The 19,292-nt window shown below is 47.9% G+C and overlaps 1 protein-coding gene across 2 annotated transcripts in view; it reads left to right on the top strand.

Annotated features, from left to right (window-relative positions):
• Acly (ATP citrate lyase) overlaps window positions 1-19,292 on the top strand; it is a 51,987-nt gene that overhangs the window by 20,038 nt on the left and 12,657 nt on the right. Inside the window, exons 12-20 of one of the 2 annotated variants that reach the window (XM_021175583.1) lie at window positions 4,395-4,549; window positions 5,095-5,185; window positions 6,221-6,250; window positions 10,830-10,971; window positions 11,243-11,411; window positions 13,565-13,669; window positions 14,983-15,179; window positions 15,461-15,542; window positions 16,639-16,749. In XM_021175583.1, coding sequence (XP_021031242.1) covers window positions 4,395-4,549; window positions 5,095-5,185; window positions 6,221-6,250; window positions 10,830-10,971; window positions 11,243-11,411; window positions 13,565-13,669; window positions 14,983-15,179; window positions 15,461-15,542; window positions 16,639-16,749 — 1,082 coding nt within the window. The remainder of the gene's footprint in view (window positions 1-4,394; window positions 4,550-5,094; window positions 5,186-6,220; window positions 6,251-10,829; window positions 10,972-11,242; window positions 11,412-13,564; window positions 13,670-14,982; window positions 15,180-15,460; window positions 15,543-16,638; window positions 16,750-19,292) is intronic. The other variant, XM_021175584.1, reaches the window with a different exon arrangement.

Here is a 19,292-nt window from a genome sequence, read left to right as displayed (position 1 = left end):
GGTTGTGAGCCACCATGTGGTTGCTGGGATTTGAACTCTGGACCTTCGGAAGAGCAGTCGGGTGCTCTTACCCACTGAGCCATCTCACCAGCCCACATTGTTGTATTCTAATGGATACACAGGTTGAACCATTATCAGCTTCAATCTATAAAGGCATTTCCAAGATAGCCACTGTCTCTAATAAATGCGCTGTTGTGCCAGGAAGCATTCGTGAACCCCAAAAGACCACCAAGGTGCTGACTCCGAGGCAATCACACTAGGGTCTCTTCAGGCACCACCATCTCTGACGCAGCAGAACTGGAGGGACAGCCCTGAACCCAGTTTCAGGCAGGCTTTTATAGAGTCTAGAAGCAGGTAACTAGCCTGGCACATAGGTGATTTGCATGCCATTATGGCCTTAAATATAATGGGCTGGGAGCCCAATCATAAACGTAACTTCTGCTTTCCTCCTGTTTGCTGTTTGTTAGGAAGTGGAGTCAGGGTCAGGCTTGTAACCTGGAGGTGCAGATTTTTTGGGAATAACCTGGAAATTGGTCAGATTCTCTAGGATTGAATCTGAACCCAGAAGATCTGGTCTCTCAGTACAGTCTCAGGATCAGCCTTTTCAGAACTTAAGGCAGAAATCCATTGGAATTCTGAACATGTATCAATAGTCTCAACATTCGTACATATTTTAATTCTCTAAACTCTACAAAATGCAACATATAATCTGTTGTATGACATTGCTCTAAGGTAGCATTGAACATAATTTGTCCTCTTAATTCAACATACTGCATCTCTATGGGTTGCCATTCCTTAAGACTGTTGGGGATTTTCTCCCCTAGAACTAACTGTTTTGCTGTTACTGTAGATTCTGGATTGGACTCTCCTGAAGGTTCTTGTTTGTTTGTTTGTTTGTTGTTTTTTTCAAGACACTTGTACTGTGTAGCCCTGGCTGTTCTGGAACTCACTCTGTAGACCAGACTGGCTTTGAACTCAGAGTTCTGCCTGCCTCTGCCTCCTGAGTGCTGGGACTGAAGGTGTGCACCACCACTGCCCAGCTCCTTTTAGAGGTTCTTTATTCTGATTTAAAGAATCCTCTAACTTCTGCTCTATGCCCTCCAGCATTCCATTTTTCAGTCCTCTCCTTATCTAAGTCTGCTTCATTCTGATCTCTTCTCTCTTTTTTTTTTTTTTAAGATTTTATTTATTTTATGCATATGAGTACACTGTCACTGTCTTCAGACACACAAGAGGGCATCAGATCTCACTATAGATGGTTGTGAGCCACCATGTGGTTGCTGGGAATTAAACTCAGGACCTCAGGAAGAAGAGTCAATGCTCTTAACCACTGAGCCATCTCTCCAGCCCTCGTTCTGATCTCTTAAAAAAGTTATATAAAATTGTAATCATTACCGGAAAAATGTTATTTGAATGCTGATAAGCAAAATCAGATCGTATGGGATCCAGGTGCATTGTTTTGTGGTGTTTTTCTCCATTTTTAATGTAGAAGAGATTTTCCTTTTAATTTTTAGCTCTCTTCTTTTTTTTTTTTTTAACATTTATTTATTTTATGTGAGTGCACTGTAGCTGTCTTCAGACACACCAGAAGAAGGAATCAGATCCATTACAGATGGCTGTGAGCCACCATGTGGTTGCTGGGAATTGAACTCAGGACCTCTGGAAGAGCAGTCGGTGCTCTTAACCACTGAGCCATCTTGCCAGCTCCTAATTCTCTTCTTAAGGATTTAACTTTCTTATTTCCAAACTAAATTTTTTTTCCTATTTTTTTTACCCAGCTTGGTTTTTTTTTTTTGATTCCTCTTTTATTGTTTTCAAACTTAATACCTTACAAGTTCAGAAGTTTAGGGCTTTTCAATCCCACCTCAGTTCTGGACAAATGCTCCTTTTGCCCCTCTGTGTCTGCAATCTCCTCAGGCCAACACCTGCTTATGGTAGTTTATTTTTATTTATTTTTTATTATTTTTATTTTTAAAAAAGATTTATTTCTTGATTTTTATGTATGAGTACACTGCCACTGTCTTAACTGCTGAGCCATCTCCAGCCCCTTAATAATAATAATAATAATAATAATAATAATAATAATTTTATTTTATATATAAGAGTACACTGTAGCTGCCTTCAGAAAAGGGCATCAGATCCCATTACAGATGGTTGTGAGCCACCATGTGAGTGCTGGGAATTGAACTCAGGACCTCTGGAAGAGCAGCCAGTGCTCTTAACTGCTGAGCCATCTCTCCAGCCCTATGGCAGTGTTTATGTCCACTTGGCTTGATCTGGCAGCAGTTTGGGGCTGGAGCCTCAGTTTGCCCTTCTGTGAGAGCCAAACCTCCTACCTGAGGGAGGATATGGACTGGGAACTGAGCCTATCCACTCTAGCTCTGGTGAGTTTTTTGACTGCAAGGCAGGCCAGTGGCTCCAGTCCCCTCGCCCTATTCACACCTCTTTCCCTCCTTGCTCTTTCTTAAAGAGATTTAGCCTCCTTCTCTGCCTCTGCAGCCGGCTCACAGCTTTCCCGGCTCACAGCTTTCTCCCTGGCTTTCTGAGCTTTCTCAGGCCCTCTGCTTGGCTAACCTGCCCCACAGTGGACACCATTTGTAACTGTAGACTTTTCTACCTGTGCCCCAGTTCCCAAGATATCGACTCTTCTAAAATCACCTTCTCTTGGTTACTCTAGGTACTTTGAGCAAAGTTAATCTCTTCTCCTATACAGTCTCAGCAGGTCCTCTTCCCATGTAGAATAACATTCACCACCGTGAACTGCAAGGCATCCATTTGTTGGCCTACTTCCTAGTAAATAAAATTAATGATGAACATTTATTAAGTAATCTCTGTGTAACCCACTGAGGTGGATATTCTAGTTTTCATCTTGAGGAGGATGCCTTGTAGCTTTGGATAGCCCAAAATAAACTACACAGCTCAAGCTGGCCTCAGACTTGAATCATCCTCTTGCCTCTGCCCCCCGCCCCCGTAGTCTGGGATTACAGGTATGAACTATGATGCCTAGTTTTGTTCTGTCTCCTGAAACAGTGCCTCCCATAGCCCAGGCTTGCCTCAGATTTACTCTGTAGCTGAGGCTGGTCTTAAAACTCCTGCTTCTCCCAAACACCAATCAGTAGCAGTGGCTCAATCCAGAAGAAACCACCAGGCTCTGTACGAAGTCACAAGTGAAGATCAGCTGAGAAAGCGAGGCCAATTAATGCCAGCATATCATCATCAAAGACCAGTGTCTGAGTAAATGCCCAGGCCCTAAGGCAGGGCTTGTTTTGCGACTAGCTTATAGCTTAATTAGCCTGTTTATTCTCGTTTATGAGCGCCACATCCACACGGCTGGTCACCTCTTCTCAGTTTCATTTGTGTGTCCTCAGAATCTCTTCCCAAGCCTGACTCTATCCCAGAGTTCCTCTCTCTTTCTCTGTTGAAACTCCCACCTCCTATTTCCTGCCTAAGCTAATAGGCCAGTCAGCTTTTTATTGTCAGGTGACACTTCCATATAGATTATCTGTACAGATTGGCTTCTGGGTGAAGTGGAGGTGGAATGGTGGCCACCTAGGAGATAGTGAAAGCATCTTAGAAAAGTAGTTCTCTTCACACAAAGCTCCAGAAAGTGACAAAAAGAAGCCATTCTTGACATCCCATTGGCAAAGGTGAGACCGTCCCATCCTTCCATTTTCCTAAAGTTAGTGTGCATGGCAAGCACCCCACCCCACCTGAATTGGTACCAAGTGCTAGTTTCCAGCTTTTCATCTAAAGTGAAGAACATGCCGGGTGCGGCTGTGCGCCTGGGGGACAGAGGCAGGGGGATCTCTGAGTTGAGGTCAGCCTGATCTACATAGTAAGTTCCAGTCCTGCAGAGCCACATATTGAAACTCTATCTCAAAAACCAGTGAAGGAGATGCAGGAGGCAGGGTCACGTGGGAGGGTGTGTCCCTCAGGCCAGGGAGGGTGTGTCTTAGCAGAATGCGCTTGTGTTGAGCTCCGTGAAAGGTGAGCAGCTAGGTGAAGGTGCTGGCTCTGTGCAGAAGGAAAGGCAAGGGCCATGCCCCAAGGAAGGGTATTTAGAAACAGCCCAGACCAGCAAGGCAGGCATGGTGCTGGGCACAGTTGACAAGTGGGAGAGGGGCAGGCTGGGATCCAGGCGATCAGAAGTGCGTGCTTATAGGCTTCTGGCAGCAGGCTGCCATTGGCACCGAGACTTCCTCTCCTGTGAACAGGTGATCTTCCGAAAGCCTGGTTTGATGGTGAAACTTTTGGCGAGAGATCTGTAGTAGATGAGCAGTCTTGTCCTCACAGTACCCAGCATTGGGCAAGACTCTGAAGCAGCCCCTGCTGTGTCCTGCAGTCTGGGCATCTTCTCCAAATTGTGAATCAGGAGCCTCTTTCTTTTCTTGCAGGGAAGACCACTGGGATCCCCATCCATGTCTTTGGCACAGAAACTCACATGACGGCCATTGTGGGCATGGCCCTGGGCCACCGGCCCATTCCCAACCAGCCACCCACAGCAGCTCACACTGCCAACTTCCTCCTTAATGCCAGCGGGAGCACATCGGTAGGTGCCAGCCTTCCTCCCACCTTAAAGGAAGGACCCATCTTGCCACCCCCCACCCCCACCCCCCTACACAGGACACAATGTTCCTCTCCTGGCATTTAGGGAGATAAGAGACTACAGGGCAAGTCGGTATTTGGTTATGGTTCTGCCAAGGTAGAACAATGGAAAGACGAAAGGTTTTTAAATCAAGCTTCAAACCCCGACTGTCCTTGCAGACAGTGGGACTTTAACTGGTACCATATCTACTTAGAGCCTCAGTTTGCTCATCTGTAGCATTGGACAAAATCAGCTCCCATATTGGCATCGTTAGGATAATGCTTCTGGAGTACGGTTTATGAAGAACACCTTTCGGCGGAATGTAGGGCACACCTGTACTGGGGCAGGAGGATTGCTGTGGGTTCCATGCCTGCCTGAGTCCTACGTAGTGAGACTCTTGCCTTAAAACAATGCTGTGTATAATTCGTACCACTTTACTTCTTTAGGGCCAGCGGCCCTTGTCCTCAGCCACCGCCTATGACCCTTAACTCTTTTGTCTCCTTACTCAGACTCCAGCACCCAGTAGGACAGCATCTTTTTCTGAGTCCCGAGCTGATGAAGTGGCACCTGCAAAGAAAGCCAAGCCAGCCATGCCCCAAGGTAACTCCCAGAGACTTAGCACTTTGTGCAGGAAGGCCTGTGGTGGTCTCCCCGGCTCTCCCTGTTTCTCCCTGTCTGGGGGCCTGCCCGGAAGAGGCAGCAGGGAAGCCGTTTGAGCTTTCCTACGGGAGTGGGCCTCAGCATGAGGTGGGAGTGGATCTCTTCAGGATGAGTGACTTGAGTCTTCCCTGTGGGTTCTCCTGGAGCTGAAGATCCACACTGCCTGGATCACCTCACTCCCCGCTGTCTTCCACGCCTCCTGCTGGGGGCTGTGAACTGACCTGGGAGGCTGTGGAGGAGATAGGATCTCAGCAGAAGCAAGAAGAGAAAGGTTCTCCCAGACTCCTAAATGGAAGGCAGGTTCTGAGAGTAGAGACAGCAAGGCTAGCTCTAAACAGTTGTCTGTCTTCCCCAACTCGCTAGGGGCTCCTACTACACTTCTCTCTGCCTTATCTGCTAGCCCTTATGCATGCCACCAGCTCATCTCCATCCCAGTGGCAGGATGACCTGCTAGCACTCACACCCCAGCAGATGAGTGGCCCTGGCTTCCCTGGCAGCCTCTGTCCTATGGTCAGCTGCCCTAAGGCTCAAGATCAGAAGTCACTGCCCTGTGGTCCCCAGGGCGTCAGCTTTGTCCGCAGTGGAGAAGAGTGGGCCCAGCACTGTGCTGGTTCAGTCACTGTACTGTGCTACCTGGGGACAGAGGGGTCCGCATTGAGAGGGCATGACCCAGCTAGCCTGAAGGCCGTAGTGGAAGTGTCACCCAGAGGGCCCGGAGGGGACTTGAATGTTGACTGCACTTCCCTAGTGTCCCTCTCCTTGCCCTCTCCCCGCACTCTGGTTCTTTGTCACGCCTGCTTCTGTTCTGCCCACTGGTGCTTTGCCTTTTTCGTTGGCTTTACTCCTGCTGTCCACCATGACACAGTGACAGCACCGGAAAGGCTTGTCTGTGAAACTGTCCCCTGTTTCTCCCCTCTCCCAACAAAGCCTCCCACCAGCAGTTCACTCAGACGCCTTGGTCATTTTCTTTAACAGATTCAGTCCCAAGTCCAAGATCCCTGCAAGGTAGGATGCCCCCACTGTGCCCCAACTCTGCGTGTGGCTTTGTTAGCGGGTCCCAGTTTCTCTGTGCTTCCTTTCTTCCCTGGTGGGTTGCAGTGTCGTGTAGTACATTTCCTGTCTCCACCTTGGTGTGGTTTCCCCCCCCTCCCCACAGAGTCCTAGTCTTTGCTCTCTGTCCCTTCCCTCTCCTGCCCCAGCACAGCAGTCTCTTCCCTGTGTGGCTGTCTCTGGCTCCTTTCCTTGGCGGGAGGTGGAGACAGAAGGAGCGAGAGCCAGCCCACAGCTCTGGGGACTCAGCAGGGATGGTCCTGGGGAAGAGGGGTGCCATCAGCTGAAAGGGGAGTGGCAGAGAGCAGTTGATACCTCTGATCTGACTGCTGGCTGCTGTAGGGAAGGGACCACAGCTCCACCCTGACTCTCATCTGCATCTCCTCATCGCTTTGCTTCCGTGCCGTGACTTCAGCAACTTCAGTACCGCCAGCCGTGTGCGCCCCACCGCTCCTGACTCCAGACCAGTGTAGGGTTCTCCCAGGTTTGATAGAAGAGCAGGGAAAGGTGGGGAGAGAGAAAGTAGGAAGGCCAGGTAGTATTTGTCTTTTTCAGGACCTGAAGGGGTGTGGTCTCTGGTGTCAGAGGCCACAGTTGACAGTGGACATTTCCAGTGCAGGTACACACACATCTCACACACACGTTTGCCCACTGACCAAGCAGGTAGATCAGGTAGATTACTCAGTTACCTATATCAGGACTTTCTTGTGACTTGATTTTTTTCAATACTGGGAACCAAACTCCTTGCATGCTGAGCAAACCACTATCCCACTGAGCTCTGCCTAGCGTATCTGACATTCCCAGTTGTAAGGGCAAGAGAGTCTTCATCGATGACTGATCCCTAGAGAGGGTAGAAATATCTAAACAAAGACAGTGGCCCTCTGACTTATCAGTTTTTGTTTCTAAGGCTTACTATTTTTTTTTTTTAAAGATTTAATTATTTATTTTATGTATGTGAATACACTGTGAACCTTCATGTGGTTGTTAGAAATTGAATATTAGGACCTCTGCTTGCTCTGGTCCACCCGGCTCATTCCAGTCAGTCCTGCTTGCTCTAGTCAACTCCTCTTACTCCAGCCCAAAGAGTTATTTATTATTATACATAAGTACACTGTAGCTGACTTCAAATGCATCAGAAGTTGCGTCAGGTCTCACTACAGATGGTTGTGGGCCACCATGTGGTTGCTGGGATTTGAACTCAGGACCTTCGGAAGAGCAGTCAGTGCTCTTACCCACTAAGCCATCTTGCCAGCCCCTAAGGCTTACTTTTAAGTATATGGACTTGAGTGTATCTTAGCTGGGGTGGGGTGGGGAGTGATGGATGTGAGCTCGGGTGCCTTGGGAGAGCAGAAGAGGGTGTTGGATCCCTTGGAGCTGGAGTTCCAGGCAGTTGTATCTTTAGTAAGCCATCTGTCATGGCTGCTAGGAAGGGAAGCCAGGTCCCCTGCAAGAGCACAACCAGCTCTTATCCCTGAGCCATCTCTCCAGCCCCTCTACTAGCTCTTAATCCTTTCATTGTCTGCCTCCAGCGAGATCCACTGTTTCCTGGAAGGCAAGGCCATTGTGCTAATAGAGCAGGAACAGACAGACTCAATCTCCAGGGAGCCCTCCTCCCCTAGGGGAAGCAGGCTGCGGCAGGCACCTTTATTTGGTCCTTAAGCTAGAGAAGAGAGAGGACAGGAAGGAGACCAGGTCATGGAGAGTGCCCTCCACTCTTAGTAGGGCCATTAAGATTGGAGGGAGGGGAGGGGCTTCCTGCTACCGGTGCCAGTGGCCCTCTTGGCTTTGCTTTCTCTGTTCTTAAGGAGGTAAGCACTTGAACTCTGACTTTAAAGCAGGAGGTATGGGTGGGCATCGTCCTTATCTCTGAGGATGGGTTTCTGTGTAGCATGGCACTTGGGCTCAGTCGGGGCTCCCCTGGGAATGTCAGAGCCTCACTACTTTATGGCCTCCTTTATCACATGACTGTGTTTTTGTCAAGTCTGTAATCCTGGCTCTCCAAGGTGACCCAGGGCCACCGTCTATGTGGATATCTGCTTCAATTTCCTGGGGCTAGAAAGGATGAGACTGGATTATGTGGCAGCTCTTACTCTAAGGTTCCACGTCTTATAGGAACCCCGGGATGACAGTAAATCTAGGTATTCACGAATCAAGAGCCTTCTGACTCTTGCAGTAAGAGGCTTACTGCTGGCCTGCAGGAGGATTTATTCAGACCTTGATCTTGGCTAGCCAAGCGTGCCGTAGTACAGTAGGTTAATATCAGAGGCCTCTGGGTGAGATCCATTGCTCTCCCTGGGGGAGCACAGAATGTCCCCCAATGGCTGGTTTCCTTCCCTAGGACATTTGGGGAGTCGAAAGGGGAAGACAATCGAGGGTCCTTCCCCTTCTGGCTAGTGGCTGCATTCCTGTAGCCTCTTTGTACCCTCATAGCCTTCTCCCTGTTATTGCGATGAGAGTCTTGCACTCTGTAGACCACTGCCTACTTCTGTCCCCGGTTCTGGGATTAAAAATGTGAACCACCATGCCCAGCCTGCTCGGTTCATTAAAGTCTTCCCTGCTATTAAAAAGCCTGTCTCAAGAGGATTGTTCTGAGCAGCCAAGAGACACTTGGGAGATAAGGAGGGTGGGAGAATAGGGCTAGGGATGTGGGTGAGGGCACTGTGGCCCTGTGCTGGCTTGTGTTGAGATAAGGCTGGGTTGGCCTCAGCCCTGGCTGCTTCAAGCCTCTGTACAGGACCCCTACTGACCTAGAATTTGTGTGTATTCAAATACTGATTGTTGCTGGGTTTCTGTCTAGTTTACAGGATGATTAATACTGTTGGGACTATAAAGTCCTCAGCAAAACAGGGAGAGGTAAACTTTTTATCTTGTGCCTTTAGAAATAATTTATTAAGGGTGGACGTGGTGGCATGAGCCTTTAATCCCAGCATTTGGGAAGCAGAGGCAGATCTCTGAGTTCAAGGCCAGCTTAGTCTACAAGAGTGAGTTCCGGGTCAGAGCTGCACAAGAAAATCCTGTTTACAAAAGAAACATTAATAATAATAATTTATTTATTTATTTATTTATTTATTTATTTATTTATTTATTTTGGGGGTTTTTCGAGACAGGGTTTCTCTGTATAGCCCTGGCTGTCCTGGAACTCACTTTGTAGACCAGGCTGGCCTCGAACTCAGAAATCCACCTGCCTCTGCCTCCCGAGTGCTGGGATTAAAGGCGTGCGCCNCCACGCCCGGCAATAATTTTTTTTTTTTTTTTTAATTGAGCCAGGCATGGTGACCTCCAATTCCAGCAGTCAAAAAGCTGAGACTGAGAGATTGTCACAGATTAAGGTATAGTGAGTTCCAGGCAGTCTGGGTTACATAAAAACTGAAAGGAAAGGAAGAAGAGCTGGAGGGGTGTTATGTGCCTGCAGTACCAACACTTAGGATGGAGAGGCAAGATCAGGAATCTAAGGTTGTCATTAGCTACATGGTGAGTTCAAGGCCAGCCCCAGTTACATGAAACCCTGCTTAAAAACCAGCAGCTGGGGCTCGAAATAAGGCTCAGAGGTTAACGGCACTTACAGATCTTGCAGAGGACTTGGGTTAGTTCCCAGCACTGATGTGGCAGATGGCTCACATCTGCTAGTAACTAGTTCTAAGAGGATCTGATTCCATTTTCTGGTCTCCACAGGCGTCGCACAAGGTGTACACAATATATGTACATGTAGCCAAAACACTTATACACGCATTAAAAATAAATAAACATTTAAAAATTGTTGCGTGTGTGTGGTGACGTATGCCTTTTTTTCCAGCACTTGGGAGGCAGAGGCAGGCAGATCTCTGTGATGTTGCTGTCAGCCTGGTCTGTACAGCATGGTGCTTGTCAGCCAGAGCTACATAGTGAGTCTCTGTCTCAAAAAGACAAACAAGAGACCGGAGAGATGGCTCTGCTTAAGAGCACTGCCTGGTTTTCTAGAGAACCTGAGTCTAATTCCCAGAACCCACATGACTGTGCACAACCAGCTGTTAACTCCAGTTTCAGGGGATTCAACGCCCTCTCTGGCTTCCATGGGCACCAGACAAACGTGATTTACAGATATACCTAAGAGACAAAACACCTATACACATAAGATAAATTAATTAATGACAAATTTGAAACAAAAGAATGACAACTACCTTATTGAGTGTGCAGACCACAGGAGTACGTTATGGAGTACTCCTGAATCTGAAGTGTAGCGGGGACACTTAGCAGGCCCTGTGAGAACTCTCAGGCATCTCAGCTGTGGTCCCTTTTCTGTCTGAGGATTCCTTTTCTGGTCACCGTGGGACTATTCTCTGGCCACGCAGGTCTCGTTAGACAGTTGTCATTCTGTCTGCTGCTTCCTACTAGAAAAACTGAGGCAAGTTTCTCAGAATTTATTATTTTAACCTTTTGTTTGCTGCTCTGAAGAACTTCCAAACTGGATGTGTAGCCTAGGGGTTCAGGAAGGGAGCCCCGTGGATCTTCCTAAGGTGTGTGTTCTGGGTGCACTCGCTGTGTCTCTGCCCACTAGGAAAGAGTGCCACCCTCTTCAGCCGACATACCAAGGCCATTGTGTGGGGCATGCAGACCCGGGCTGTGCAAGGCATGCTGGACTTTGACTACGTGTGTTCCCGAGATGAGCCCTCAGTGGCTGCCATGGTCTACCCTTTCACGTGAGTCACCCCAAGACAGGGAGTCTGGAAGTGGCTAAGTGGGATTCTCACCTTTAGATGAAGCTTGGGAGTCAGCCTCCCATCTTTGCAGAAGAGGGATCTACCCATCCCAGGGATTGGGACAGTCCACGTTCCTAGGGACCCCTTTGCCCTCAGATGGGAAATTTTAGGGTATCTTGCTGTTTGTTCTTAAAGAGTTCCTCCGTTCAGTTTTCCCTCCCCAGAGCTGATGGGTTGGGGGTGTTCTTACTCTCTCACTGTTTTCTCGCAGTGGGGATCACAAGCAGAAGTTTTACTGGGGACACAAGGAAATCCTGATCCCTGTCTTCAAGAACATGGCTGATGCCATGAAGAAGCACCCGGAGGTGGACGTGCTGATCAACTTTGCGTCTCTGCGATCCGCTTACGACAGCACCATGGAGACCATGAACTATGCACAGGTAGAGCCTGGACCTGGGATAGCTAGGGGGGGAATCAGAGAGAACTCCTGAGTGGAATTTACAGTCACGGCCACTTGTGAGCAAGGACTTGGGAATTGGGAGAACCTTGGGTTTGGGTGAAAGCACGTGAAGATGGTGCTTCTCAGAGCGGGTGAAGAGTTCAGAGTGAGCAGGGGCTACCTCACTGGGTTACCAGAAATCAGTTCCGGCTCATTCCCTCCCAGACTGGCTTGAACCACAGACTCAAAAGCACTGTTTTGAGCTGAGTACTGTTCAATGGCAAAGCCCTTGCCTATGAATATAAGGCCTCGAGTTCTATCCCTAGCACCATCCCCCCAAAATACCTTCTTACAGGGCATTATGTACTTATTTCAGGACAGAATAAAAAGCAGGTGGATACTTCCAAATCTCTTTTCTTAGCAACATGGCCACCAGGTTTCAGCATACCCACCCCACACCACCTCATTCTGACCAATAGACTGGCAACATCACTCTTGTTCTTCCCAGTCTCATCACAAGTGTCTTGGATTAACATCTGTACGTATTCCCGATCATCACCTGTCTTAGTTTCCATTGCTGTGAAGAGACACCATGACCAAGGCAACTCTTAGAAAGGAAACATTTCCTTGGGGCCGGCTTACAAATTCTGAGGTTCAGCCCATTATCACCATGGTGGGAAACACGGCAGCGTCTATGCAGACGTGAGGCTGGAGGAAGGCAGTCAGGAGGAGGGTCTCTTTCCACACTGGACAGAGCTTGAGCATAGACACCTCAAAGCCTACCCGTACAGTGACACACTCCCCTCAATATTGCCACACCTCCCAGTAGTGCCACATTCCATGGGCCAAGCATCAGATCACCCTGGCACAGATGTCTAGAAGTTGAACTGCTACATCAGAATGACCGCTTGGAAACTTCAAACACATCCAGGCTTCCAGAGCATTCACGATCTAAACCCCCATTAGTAGGAATTCCAGTTTTGTTTTCTTTTGAGACTGTCTCGTCATCTAGCCCAGGCTGGCCTGGAACTCAGAGGTCCACCTGTCTCTGCTCTCAGAACGCTGGGATTAAAGGTGTTCACCAGCTCCAGTTTCTACTTGCCAACACCAAGCAACTATGCAATGAATTACTGTTCTGGATACTCTGCATGCCTTTGGACATTAACTAAAACTAACTTTGAGAAACACTGGTTTGCCATTTGTGCCCTGGGTCCTATTCCTCCTTCCCCCTTTTCTGTTGCAGTATTTGCCTTTTGTTAGTGATTTGTAAAAGCCTTCTATAGACCAGTGGTTTTGTTTGTTTGTTTGTTTTTTATTGTCTGATCCAGTTATTCAGTTAATGAGTGGAGAACATAACTTGTTCTGCTGTTTAAATGAGCTGCTTTTTCAGGCTGGAGCAGACTTTGGCAAAAACATCCCAGGGCAAAATGGTAGCCCCCACCTGTTTCCACAAATAAGGTTTTATTAAAGCAGCTAGTGCTTTTATTTATGTTTTGTGCATGGATACTTACACACTGAAAACCTGGTACACAGACCACAAGACCCACAAAACCTAAACTGTGATCTTGGGACCCTTTACAGACGGGCCCAGAGCCAAAGAGAGATGGTTCTTAGATCTTCAGTTCCCCAGTCTAGGCAAGTATGGGAACAGCTTGTTTCTGTTGTGCACTGGCTACAGCCTGTAGGGACGGAGATAAGACTGGCTGGGTACTTGTCGGGGACAGGCAGGTAGGGATCAGTTGAGTCTGAGGTTTTAGGTGAGAGTGTAGCTGCAGACTAGCAAAGACTTGGAAGCATTTGCCTCTGCTCATGCCCTGAGTCCGTGTGTCACTGGCCAATGGAGGTTTGTTTCAATGTCTACTGCTATGTGTGTGTATGTGGGGGGTCGGGGTGCATGTGGAGATCAGAGGACAACATTCGGGAGGCAGTTCCTCCTCCTATCATATTTGCCCTGGGCATCAAACTCAGGTCCTCTGGCTTGGCAGCAAATGCATTGCCTGCTGAGGCATGTGGGAGGGAGAAGGTACATTCTCTTCCCCTTCCTTTGTTCTTGAAACCTGGCTGGGGACACTGGGCTTAGGAGGAGGGCCTCAGTGTCTGTCAGAGGTGAAATGTTCACAAGTTCAATGTTACTTTGAAATGTTAATCCTCTAGATCCGGACCATAGCCATCATAGCAGAAGGTATCCCTGAGGCCCTCACACGGAAGCTCATCAAGAAGGCCGACCAGAAGGGAGTGACCATCATTGGGCCAGCCACGGTGAGTTTGTGTGTGTGTGTGTGAAGCCAGGGTGGATATCAAGGAGTCTCTGTTACTATCCATCTTATTCCTTTGAGGCAGGGTCTCTCCCTAAACCTGGGGCTTTTATAGTTTATTGATTAGATCAGAAGCCTGCAAGCCCTAAGTGACCTTGCTGTCTGCCTCCCTCAGTGCTGGGGTTACAGGTATCCGAGGACAATGCCTAGCTGTTAAGAAACTGACTAAACTCCTCTTAACCACTGAGCCATCTCCAGCCTCCTGGCCCCTGGTTTATAAAGGTCCCTCGTCACCGTCTTATTCCTTTCATAGTTAACAAGGGGTTAACAGGTGATATTTGTTGTTTTTAATGCTTTTGTCCTTAAATGCAACTATGATGTAGTGTTTAATTATTCCATTAACTATATGCCAAATTAAAAAGCTATCTGGGGGTTTATTTTTTTACTCAGAACTTCACATTAGAAGAAATTGCTCTGTTTGTCTTAATTTAGTTGTTGTGTAAACATTGAAGCTGGGGCTGGAGAGATGGCTGGGTGTTTAAGAGCCCTTGTTGCTCTTGTGGAGAACCCAGGCTCTGTTTCCAGCACCTAGATAGCAGCTCATAACCTCTGTAACCCCAGTCCAGAGCATCTGCCGTCATCTTCTGGACTTGGCAGATAGTACATTCACATAAAATAAGCAAAAATACCCAGAGTCATAAAACGAAAATAAATTTAAATAAAAATTTGAAGCTAAGGCTTTGTGTGGTGGTGGTAACATCTTTAGTTTCAGTACTTGGGAGCCAGATGCAGGCAGATCTCTTTTCATTCAAGGATAGTCTCCATAATGATTTTCAGGCTAACTAGGACTGCATAGTGTGATACTGTCTCAAAAAACAAACAAACAAAAAGTGGGAGCTAGGATTCTTTCTTCCCCACCCTGGTGCTAGGGACTCTCTGAGGACCTCATACGTGCTGGATAGGGATGCTGAATTACCATTTTGTAACGAGGAAAGGATTGTTTGTAATAAGCAAGATGTCATTGTACCTAGAGAAGCCCAGCTGGGTGGCAGGCACATCTTTGTTGGGTGTTGTAACCCATGATGTAAGGAAGAGGACATAATGTTAAGCAGACTGATCTAGAACTGAGTATAGAGCCTTGTCTTACACACACATCTCGCAGAGTGTCCTAAGGGAGGGAAGAGGTTCTTCATGGGCAGGTGTAATTCTTCCAGCCACTTCTCTCCACTTTAGACAGAGGCACAGGGCAGGTAAGGTAGGGTTTCATTGTTCCTCCTGCACCCTGGTTCGCCTTAACTGCTGTTTCTGCCTCTGAAGGTTGGGGGCATCAAGCCTGGATGCTTTAAGATCGGGAATACTGGCGGAATGCTGGACAACATCTTGGCCTCCAAACTGTACCGCCCAGGCAGCGTGGCCTACGTCTCACGTTCAGGAGGCATGTCTAATGAACTCAATAACATCATCTCTCGGACCACAGATGGTGTCTATGAGGGTGTGGCCATCGGCGGGGACAGGTAGGAGCTGGGAATCTTCTATAGTGGAGTTAGCTAGCCAGGCAGCATGCATGGTGTGTTACTCACTGCCCAAACCCTGAGAGCCTAATGAAGTTGTGTAAGTTTGTTGAGGGGAACTGCTCTTACCGCCCCACCCCCACCTATTTCCGTTAGCCTGAGCTTCGAAATCTGCATAGACTTCACAACCATGAACAATCCCTGTATGTAGTGGGGTGCTTCTCACATGCTCCCACACCTCCCCAGGCTGTCCCCTGATCCTCTGTCCTCCCTGCTCCCTACAGGTACCCTGGGTCCACATTCATGGATCACGTGCTGCGCTACCAGGACACTCCAGGAGTCAAGATGATCGTAGTTCTTGGGGAGGTACATTGTTGTTGCCATTGCTGTTTTTGAGGGAAGGGTCTCCTTTTGATTATAAACATAGTCTGGGGTTTGCATTTTTAAGAATTCAAGCACCCTGGCACTGTACACCTTAAAGCGATCGTCCTGGTGGTACAGCCGGTAAGATTCTGGGGCTGAGTGTTTGCTCTGTTGGCCGGGAGCAGCACTGAAGGAGGAACTGTCTTCCCTTTGATCATGGTCTCCAGCTGCTGGGAAATACGGCTGGAGCAGTGAGGCCAGCTTCTTTTATAATTTTCATTTTTTTTTTTAAATCTTATGTATATGTGCGGTTTTGCCTTTGTGTGTCTGTACACCACATACACCATGTGTGTCTATGCCTCCTGCCTGCAGCAGTCAGTGAGGTGCCAGTCTCCTGGAAATGGACTCAGGTGTGTGTGATCCACCATTTGGGTGCTAGGAACTGAAGCCCAGTCCTCTAGAAGAGTAGCAAGGGCTGTTAACTGCTGGGGCATCTCCCCAACCCCTGGGAGGGCCTCCTTTTTTTTTTTTTTTGGTTTTTTGAGACAGGGTTTCTCTGTGTAGCCCTGGCTGTCCTGGCACTCACTTTGTAGACCAGGCTGACCTCGAACTCAGAAATCCGCCTGCCTCTGCCTCCCGAGTGCTGGGATTAAATGCGTGCGCCACCACGCCCGGCTATGAGGGCCTCCTTTTTATTTATTTTTTTAAAGCTCCAGGAGAGTTCTATAAGCCCATTCCTTACTTGTTCTTCTGGGAGAGGCTCTAATCCTGCGTCATCACATACTGTGGATTAGAAAGGGATACCCAGGCACGAACGGCCTTAAGACACTTATCATCCCTTTGTAATTCCTTACATGCCTAGGATGAATCTTTCGGGTAGAAATTAAACTCACTACCCGTTACGTAGCCCAGGTTTGTGTCCTCTGATTTTGTAGCCCACTTTTATTTCATGGGGTTGTTGTGTTTTTGTGGGGCTCTTTTTTTCTTTCTGCCCATGTGTCACGTGTGCAGTTTTTCCTGTTGTAGGGCTGGTCCTAGGAAAGCTTGAAGCAGCTTCCACTAACTTGTGGGGCTTTTCTCTCCTCCCATTTCTTTGCAGATAGGGGGCACAGAGGAATATAAGATCTGCCGGGGCATCAAGGAGGGCCGCCTCACCAAGCCAGTGGTCTGCTGGTGTATCGGGACCTGTGCCACCATGTTCTCCTCCGAGGTATGAGTGGGACCGGCTGTCGTTGAGTAGGGAATGAGGTTGCAGAAATGGCTGTCTGAGCTGAACCGTACTGACATCATCCCCGTCAGCCGCTAATTCCCTCAGTAAGCCCGTGCTGCTTGCTTTGTAACTACAAAGCTGAGCCCAAGTTCTGCCTGCCGGGAATTTTATCTCACTAGACTCTTCCGCTGCACATTTACCAGCAGGTGAAGGCTGAGACGAGACACTGAGTTCTAGGTCAGATTAGGGATGCTTTCTACCTATAAACTGTGACTGTTGGAGTCGCACATATCTGAAGGAATAGCTCCATTCCTGTGTATCCTACGAACAGGAACTCAGATTCTTCGAGGGATGTGGGTAGAACAGGCCCTGTAACATTGTAATGCCGAGAGATGGAAGTAGCCTTGTACAATTGGGAGGAGCTCATGTGTGTCTGTACTGGGAGGATATGGTCATTATATCTACCTATGCACTGGAAAACCAGGCCAATCTGTGCGCGATAGAGATATTCACTACAAAAGGAACTCAAGATGCAGTTATTCTTAGGGCAGAGTTTTATGCAAACTTCAGGTACAATTGTTTTTATTTATTGATTGATTGATTGATTGATTGATTTTATGTACAGTGTTCTGCCTGCATTTATGCCTGCAAGCCAGGAGAGGACTCCAGATCTCATTATAGATGGTTGTGAGCCACCATGTGGTTGCTGGGAATTGAACTTAGTACCTCTGGAGGAACCGACAGTGCTGGTAACCTCTGAGCCATCTCTCCAGCCCAAAATTCAGTTTATAAACGTGAAGTGTGGGGGATTTTTTTTCTCCCGAGTGAGTAAAGGGGGATGGGGGATCCAGAATTCTGCCGACCTTTCAGAGGTTGCTGGCACAGGCTTTAAGGTCAGCTCTGTGCGCTGGCACCTGACAAATGAGTACCTCCATTTCCAGAGCTGGAGAATTGGACTTTTGGATGATTTAAACAAAATGGCTGTAGCCAGGCTTGGTGGCCCCAAGTCTAATCTCAGCATTTTGGAGGCAGAGATAAGAAGATCCGGAGTTCAAGGCTAATATGGGTTACAGGGTAAAAGAGCCATACAGAGGCTGGGGAGAAAGCTCAGCTGGTCACAACCATGAGGAACTGAGAGTCAGCCCCAGCACACAAATAAAATCCGGATACAGTGGTACAGGCCTGAAATTCCAAAGGGGTGAGGTGAAGACTGGTTCCCTGGTCAGCTAGTCTAGGTTAATCGGTGATTTCTAGGTTCGGTGAGAGATGCTGTCTCAAAAAATAAGGCAAAGAGTGATTAAGGCAAATATCCATTATCAACTCTGACCTCCATAGACATGAATGCACTCACGCACACCACAAAGCCAAAACAGAAGTGATTGCAAAGGTCTGGAACCTATGGGTAAAGTTGCTTCTCATTTGCCTTTCTCTTGGCACATTCTTCCTCCCAGGCCTTGCCTCACAAAATAATTCCACTCTTCCACTCTTCTATTTGGGGTCCTCTTTTGAATCCTGCACAAGGTTAAATGTTGGCCTTTATAAGACTTGCCTTGGTCATGGTGTCTGCTCACAGCAATAAAACCCTAACTAAGACACCCATCACAAGGCCAACAGCTTTATTTAATTGGGGCTGGCTTACAGGTTCAGAGGTTCAGTCCATTATCATCAAGGAGGGAGCATGGCAGCATCCAGGCAAGCACAGTGTAGGAGGAGCTGGGAGTTCTACATCTTCATCTGAAGGGTGCCAGCAGAATACTGGCCTCTAGGCAGCTAGGATGAGGGTCTTAAAGCCCACACCCACTGTGACACACCTATCATACCTTCTAATAGTGCCTAGTGCGTACAAACCATCATCACATTCCATTTCCTGGCCCGAATAGGCTTGTTCAAACATAGGAGTCTATTGGGGCCATGCCTAAACATAGCATAATGCAAGTCCAGCTTTCAGAGCCCCAATAGTCTATAGCAGTCTCTCTCTCTCTCTCTCTCTCTCTCTCTCTGGGTTTGTTTTTGTTTTTGTTTTTCTGAGACAGGGTTTCTCTGTATAGCTCTGGCTGTCCTGGAACTCACTCTCAAACTCGGGAGCAAGTGCTGGGATTAAAGGTGTGTGCCACTACTCCCTGGCTATAGCAGCCTCAACAGTGTTAAAAGTTCAAAGTCTTATCTGAGATTTATCCAGTCACTTAACTGTAATTCCCAAAGCAAGACAGGAAACCAGCTGGGCAAACTCCATACTCTGCATCTCTAGTTCTGATGTCAAAGTGGTCTTCAGATCTCCTACTCCTTTTTTATCTTTGTTGACTGCAACAAACTTCTTTGTCCTGGTCTGGTTTTACTCCCTGTTAGCAGCTTTCCTCTGCAGGTATCCCACTGCTCTAGCATCTCGAACACCTTGAAGTCACCAAGGTAACTTCAGTGTTAACAGCTTCTTGTTCCAGTGTCTGGGATCCACATGTGATCTTCTGGGCTTCTCCTAAGGGCTGGCATCACAGCTCCAGCTCTGCCCTCTGTAGCACTGTAAGCTCAGGTAGATCAACTCCTCT

The sequence above is a fragment of the Mus caroli genome, chromosome 11, assembly GCF_900094665.2.
Source record: "Mus caroli chromosome 11, CAROLI_EIJ_v1.1, whole genome shotgun sequence".
In the NCBI taxonomy this organism is placed as follows: domain Eukaryota; kingdom Metazoa; phylum Chordata; class Mammalia; order Rodentia; family Muridae; genus Mus; species Mus caroli.
The sequence above is the reverse complement of the archived record's forward strand: the minus strand, read 5'-3'. Positions and strand labels throughout refer to the sequence as shown.